General features: G+C 56.2%; 1 protein-coding gene across 1 annotated transcript; it reads left to right on the forward strand.

Moving 5' to 3' along the window:
• Positions 1-1,019: 1,019 nt before the first annotated feature.
• Positions 1,020-4,285, forward strand: LOC403585 (serum amyloid A1). The gene is given in 4 exon segments (NM_001003050.1): positions 1,020-1,048; positions 1,482-1,573; positions 3,468-3,606; positions 3,989-4,285. Coding segments are annotated over 3 exon segments (330 nt in total). The 5' UTR covers positions 1,020-1,048; positions 1,482-1,485; the 3' UTR covers positions 4,092-4,285.
• The last annotated feature ends 3,076 nt before the right edge of the window (positions 4,286-7,361 follow it).

Consider the following 7,361-nt stretch of genomic DNA (forward strand, 5'->3'; position numbering starts at 1 on the left):
CTTTCTCTGGTTGTTGTAAAATGCCGAGCCCTAAAGGTGGTAAGATGGACTGGGGAGGAAAAAATGAACAGGAGCTGACATGTGCAACAGCCTCTGTTTCTATCCTGGCCTCACACCTAAGGACACTGAAGCCTCCCTCAGCCCCCTCAAACCCTCACCGGCCCCCGCAGAGCTGGGTGACAGTCATGGAACTTCTGGGTCAAAATGACAGCGAGCAGACAGTGACCCTCCAGGGTAGGAAGATACAAGGAGATCCCCCCCATCTTCCCCAGGATGGAAGCACAGCACTTCCCCAGCTGGGCTACAAAATCATTCAACAACACTCTCATTGCCACAGAAAGAGCTCCAAGGTTGTAAGGGAGGAGGAATCCCTCCAGGCAGGCGCTCCCAGCCTGGGAACCCCACAACCCCCACCCCTACTGAGATAATACACATCCTCCTGGGCTCTGCCAGCTGAGCAGGGCTTTCTGTGCCTCCCAGCTGGAAGCCGAGCACACACACCCACACAGGTGCACAGACCTCCCGGGGCCCCCGAGACACGGGTTGGGGCGAGCCTGTCCTTTTGGAAGCTCAAGAGCATTAGGCACGAACTCCGGGTCAGTCCTGGCCCATCTGCCGCCTGGCCCGGCAGGGACCATCCGGAGGAGGTGGCCAGGGGAGCGAGGTCCTGGATGAGGAGCCATCCTCTCAGCCATGCACCTTCCAGCAGCGGAGGGCCACCAGCAGGGGCTGCGCACCCTCCTCCCCACGCCCCCCCAACCCTGATGTCAGTACCTTCCCCGCCCCCAGCCCGGGCTGCCAGGAAGAAGCAGCGAACCTTGTTTCCCCGGGGTTGCACAACCGGGAATTGTCCTGGGATGCAGAACACCCCGGGTGTCCAGGAAGTCATCCCTTGGAGGCTCCAGGGGCCACGACCTGGGGACACATTTCCAGGCACCAGGCCTGGCCTTTCCTCTCTCCCCAGGGCCCAGCTGGACGGCTCGGTATAAATACGGGTCACCTGTGCCCAGCAGGCAGGGACCAGCAGCTCGCTTCACTGGGAACTCAGGTGAGGGGCTCTGCCAGCAGTGATTGGCTGAGAAAACAGGCTCTTTTCTCTTTCCCTGCAGGATTGGGGATTCCTTTAAAAGTAATTACTCTGTTGTGTGTTTGTCCTGTACAAGGACTCTGCTGACGCAGTGGCACACGGAGGTCTTTGGTTGATTGTAAGGTTCTGGGTTGATTGAAGGCTGCCCTAGGCTGGGACACTTTGGTCCCAGCTGCCCTCTGCCTCCATCAATGCCACCTTGGGGACCTCTTGGCTGATGGGCTCAGCACTGAGGGCTGTGGCTCCGAGTGAGGACCTACAGCCACGATTCCTACCTGGCCCCCGAGATCTACTGAGAACAGAGGGAATGAGCACCAGGCCATCTGTGACATACGAATCCCAAAGGAGGGTGCGGGTCCTGTCCTTGCCCCCCTAACCCTCTTCTTCATTTCAGCACCATGAAGCTTTTCCCGGGCCTCCTTTTCTGTTCCTTGGTCCTGGGTGTCAGCGGCCAATGGTATTCATTTGTCGGCGAGGCTGCTCAAGGTAAGGCTGCTGGACTGGGGGGCATCCAAGGGCCACTAGGACTTGCCCTGAGCACTTTCAAGGGTAGGAGCCGCTGTCTTGGGTGTGTTGCCCTGTGTGGTAGGACGGGCCTGGTGTTAGGGAGCCCCTCATCAAACAGATTGCAACGCACAAAATGGGAGTCCATCTGTTACTAGAGAAAGAGCAATGATCATTCCCAGCTGAAGTGTAAGTTTGAAGAGAAGACACAGTGTCAGTCTGGAAATGGCATAACATCTTCTGCAGACAAAATGCACAAAGTATGGTGAAAGCTGTCCATCCTTTCTTCTCCTTTCCCTCTCTCCCTCCCTTCCTCCCTCCCTCCCTCCTTTCCACCTCCTGATTGGATCATTAAGAGACACCTTCAGCTTAGCTCTCTCTGATACTTCCTTTTGTCAGTGACATTGTCCCTGGGAGGTCTGTTTCCCACCCTTTCCTAGCCCTAAACATGACCCCAAAAGTGAGGGAGCTAATAATATATATCAAGCCTACACTAGGAATTCAGTACCTTCATGCAATTCAGGGTGACCAACTCTGCTGGGCGGCCCGGGTCTGAGGCCTTTCGTGTGACACTGTCAGCACTAACGGGGAGGGTTTTAGGCAAACAGGGACACTACTGGTCAACCTGGGACAGGTGTTCTCCTACTATGACTTCAGAACACCTCAGTGAGGCAGGCCTCTTCCCCTACTTGGAGGGTAGGAAGCTGAGGCTTAGAGCAGACAAGTCCTTTGCCCAGGGACTACCTGGCAATCAGCAGGTGGCAGAGAGGAGGTTTGAACCCAGCTGTGCGTGAGGTCAGAGCTCTTGCCAGGTAGATGTGTCTGAGTACCTCTTCCTAAAGCTGTGTGGCTCTCAGTCTCAGCTACATGTTGGACTGATGCCTGACATCCACGCCCAGAGAAGCTCAGGGTATTGGCCGGGGCTCAGACCTGGGCACAGGCCTCTCAGGAGCTCCCAGGTGATTAGAAGTGCAGACAAGGATGGCAGATTGGCCGCGGCCCTAGGGCTTGCTACCTCCAGCTGCCACATCATGGGTACAGTCTATACAGAAAGTTGCCAGGATGCCATTTCTGCCCCTAACCCTCAGGGGACTCGTGTCACAGTCGCGGGCATTCACTCTGCAAGAATAGGTTTCCTGGGACTTGGGGCACAAGTGCAGTAAGCCTGGGCCTTTCTCAGAATCTGCCTTCCCTGTCACCTCCTCACTTACCCGAGTGCCCTTGGATTTTCCCATCTTGGCTTCATTCTACAGCAGTGCTTCCCGACCAAGGACAATTTTGTGTCCTGAGACTTTTGGCAATGTCTGGAAGCATTTCTGGTGGGTGACTCTCAGGGATTGGGTTGTGCACATGTAGTGGGTAGGGTCGGGGATGCTGCTACACAACCTATAGAGTCAAGACAGGACTGAGCAGCAAAGAAAGATCTGGCCCCAAATGTCAATGATGCTGAAGAGAGAAATCCTGTTCTAGAACACCTCCCTTCTCCCACTGAGCAGCTCCCATGGGGCCCTAGTGGATGAGCCCTAGTGGATGGGCCCCAAATGTCAATGATGCTGAAGAGAGAAATCCTGTTCTAGAACACCTCCCTTCTCCCACTGAGCAGCTCCCATGGGGCCCTAGTGGATGGCCCATGAGTCAGAGCCAGACGCACAGGAGCAACACAGCTGTGCCCCGATGCATGACCTCAGTAGAGATACGTGGAGAAACCAACAAGGGGGGAGACTTGTCCTCCTGGGCCTAGGGTCCCCAAGGGTGCTGGGACCACGGGCAGAAATCTAGAGTCAGTGGTAGATTGTTGTTCCTTGAGTCTTTCCCATGGCAAGCCTCTGCTTTCTATCCACGTGATATCCTTTTTGCCATGTGCTTTTGTCTCCAGGGGCTTGGGACATGTGGAGAGCCTACTCTGACATGAGAGAAGCCAACTACAAAAATTCAGACAAATACTTCCATGCCCGGGGGAACTATGACGCTGCACAGAGGGGCCCTGGGGGCGCCTGGGCTGCTAAAGTGATCAGGTGACCTGGGCCCCTGGGGATGCAGGGATGGTGAGCTGGGCGAGGCTCTCAGAGGACAGCTAGCCCCAGAGATGTTTGCAGGAGAGACTGGCTCCTCCTGGTCCTGCCCACCCCTCCTCTGGGCCCAGTGTGGGGTTGGAGTGGCTCCCAGGGCCACAGCAAGGCCGGGGGACCCGGGGATTCCCTGCCTTCCTGCTGGGGGCCCGGGGACCAGCCTGGCTGGGGTGGGTTGTGCCCGGTGCAGGGTCAGGTGCAGGGTGATTCAGCCCCTCCTGCCCTGGCTCCTGTCAGCCAGCCCTTGGAGAGAGGAGAGATTGGTGGGGGCGGTGGGCTTCGCTCATCAGGCCCTAATTCATCTCTTGCCTGTCCCCCTCCATCCCAGCGACGCCAGAGAGAATTCTCAGAGAATCACAGACCTTTTAAGGTTTGGAGACAGCGGCCACGGAGCGGAGGACTCGAAGGCTGACCAGGCTGCCAACGAATGGGGCCGGAGTGGCAAAGACCCCAACCACTTCCGACCTGCTGGCCTGCCTGACAAGTACTGAGCTTCCTCTTGGCTCTGCCCTGGGGAGCCGGGCTCTGAGCCCCCTGAGGGCAGGGACACCCACTCGTTGAGATCTCTGGCCACGCAGGCTGAGGAGGGCACCTAAGAGGTGTCTAATAAATGCTTAAGAGATGGACTGTTGAAAAGCGTGTTCTTCTTGGGTGTACGTCCTGCTGGTTAGTTCCCCAGGGGGATGGATGGACACCCGTGTGAGGCTGAGCCTGGGCCCTGGTGTAGGGGGGACCGTCTCAGTGCACCCGGACAGATGCCCTGTACCCACCCTTCCCGGATCAAACCTGTCCCCCCTGCCCAGGCCCCTCTGCTTACACCGGTGCTATTTCTCGCTCCTTGGTGTCCAGAACTCTCACTGTGTCAGTTGTGTCCTGTCACCTTCTCTGTCCTCAGCATCTGGTTCCCTTAGCTTTGCTCCTCAGTGGTCGCTGTCCTGAGGTCAAGGGACATAGCAGAGGGAGGCCAGGACTGTGGGATCAAGGTCCACCTTGATATTCTGTGGGCTTCTCAGCAGGGCCTTCAAGTCCAGTTATAACAAGTTTCTGTCCCTGCCACATGGGGTCTTGGAGCCCGGCAGGCGGCGGGGGTGATGCTGTCCACCTGCCTGAGGCTCGCTGTGGAGGCGGCCAAGCTATGGACTGAAAGGTCATATGTGAAGCCCTACCCCACCCCCCCACCCCAGTGTGGGCATCCACCGGATAAGGAAGTGATTCCGGTTAAACGAATTCACAAGTGTGCAAGCTGGTCTGGTGGGATCAGTGTCTTTAAAAATCAAATACCAGAGATCTTGTTCGTTCCTCTCTGCCCCGAGGGGACACAGCTGGAAGGTGCCCATCTGCAAGCCGGGATGAGAGCTCGACCAGGCACCAAATTAGTGCATCTTGGTCTTGGACTTCCCTGCTCTCTGAAATATGGGAAATACATTTAGTGGATTAAGTCACCCAGTGTGTGGCTGTGGTCAGCACCCACCTAACACAGGCCCAGCGCTGCAGGGAAGCATCACAGAAGATGCCAAGGAAGTTCGGGGGGACAGCCAGGAAGCTCCAGCTGGTGAGGGGCCTGGGGGCCTGCACAGGACAGGAGCGCCACAGGGGCAGGGAGGAGGCCAAGCCCCAGGCTGGGGAGAGGCCTTTCCTCCCTGCTTGTCCCTCCTGGGAGCTCAGGGATGTCAATCGCTACCAGCATGTCGATCCTCTGTGACAAAGACATCGAGGAGCCCTCCGGAGGGAGAGAGTCATGACGACATTTCACAGAGGAAAGACAATTGCACGCGTGGTCAAGGAGGAAACAGAAGTGAGGATGCAGGTGTCAGTGACGGGAGATCGTGGCTCCTGCCCACAGCAGGGCCCGGTGCAGGTGGACAGTCCGGGCTCGGGGCTTGGGGGTCAGGGTCGGGTCTCTGTCGAGCCAAGGCGGGGGCAGCAGAAGCAGGTGGCGGCCCGGCAGGGGGCAGGCCCGGGGAGTGGGGTCCAGTTGGTGACTTGGGGCCTCACTCCCCTTGGCGCCCCTCGGGGCAGGGTTGTCCTGCTTCACCTTGACGCCTCCTCCCCGAAGGTCGCCCGCCTCTCCGTGGATCTGACTTTCCAGCCCATCCTCTGCCATCTCCTGAGCAACTTGGAACCTGCTGTGCCAGGCAGCTGCGTGCCAAGCACGGCCCTCACTTGCTTCTCAGAAAGCCTTTGCTTCTCCTTCATTTTGCAGGACAAGTGCACGGAGTACACAATGTGTGCTGACGGGCCTTTTTCTACAAAACCTTTAAATATTCCCACCCACCTCTTCTGGCTTGCAGGCGACTCAAGGTAGAGGAGAGGAACAACAGCTGCCCCAGCCCGAAGGGGAAGCAAGAGGGGTTCATGCTCTGGGGGTGGGATACCCCAACGGGAGCAGAGACGTGTGCTCTGAAAGTAAGAGAGCTGATGAGAGTGGGCACAGGGCGCCAGACAGGAGGACGGGACCTGCAGGGGCCCAGTTGTCCTGTGGAGGTGTCCCAGGACTGGGACTCCTCCCACACCCCGAGTTTGCCCCTTAGCGCCCTGCTGTCGGGCGAGAGGGTGGGAAACCCAAGGGCAGAGGGATCCCCCAACTGCATGTCAGCCTCACATCCCCAGTACCAGTCACAGCACAGAGCAAATAGTAGCTGCTTAATAAATATTTGTTGAAATGACTCAATGCTATAGAAGGAGTGTTGCTCAGGAGCTCATAGACCGGGAGGCAAGCCTGGGGCTGAGGACATACAGCTGTCAGGTCCAGGGCTTGATCTGCACAACGGGGTCAGGAGGCACCTTGGGTGGCCGTGATCCACACCAGAATCTCCACTAGGTACTGCGGGAAGTGACAAGATTTTACTTGAGCATCAAATACACTCACTGTTCCTAGGAGGGCCTTGCACTGTCTCCCATTCAAATGCAAATAGAAACCTCAGGAGGACAGAAGCTATCAGTCCTCTTGGTTTCTGAGGGGAAGCCTTGGGAGAGAGCAACTAATATTTGAACTTCCAGACTACCCTGTGGACTCTCAGAGGGTCAAGTTAGCAGAGGGTGCTCTGTGAGAACAGAGGAGGGGAAAGATACACTGCATTTCCCTGAGCCCAAGACCCCGTGGACTGAGATATGCATTACTGTTGGTAAAGCTCCATGAAAAACGTTCTGTGAATTCTTCCCTTCTGGGAAGTTGTAATATTTTCCTATCCCTCAGCAGTTTTACTTGACTCTTGTTGGAAGAGACTCTTGGACCTACTTGGGCATACATTTTTATCTTAGATCACTTTTGTGTATAAAGAAAAAAAAGATGAAGCATACGCAAAATAAATTGATTAAATGTTCCTAGAGCAATGATAATGACTTTATGACTGCGGCCTGGTCATTGGTGGATGTAAGAGATGTCCTAATTTCAGAAAAATCATGCTAAAAAATGTCTATCTTAGAAATACTAGAATATGCTATTACAGTTACTATTTATACAGGTTCCCTCTCATTTTACTTACCCGCTCCTGGGGTGTAGGTCAGCTCTACACCAGCACCCCCACATGTGCGGGACCCCCCCAGAGAGAGGTGGTGTATCCATGACTGGTCCTGACAGGGCCCATGTGCCAACCTCCCTCTCTAGATAGGATGTCGCCCCTCGTGGCCCAGCCACAGCCTTCATCCAACCTCAGTGGTCTCTCCAGGACACCCCAGAGTGACCGAGGGCCCCTTCTCGT

This window comes from Canis lupus, chromosome 21, assembly GCF_011100685.1.
Source record: "Canis lupus familiaris isolate Mischka breed German Shepherd chromosome 21, alternate assembly UU_Cfam_GSD_1.0, whole genome shotgun sequence".
NCBI classification, from domain to species: domain Eukaryota; kingdom Metazoa; phylum Chordata; class Mammalia; order Carnivora; family Canidae; genus Canis; species Canis lupus.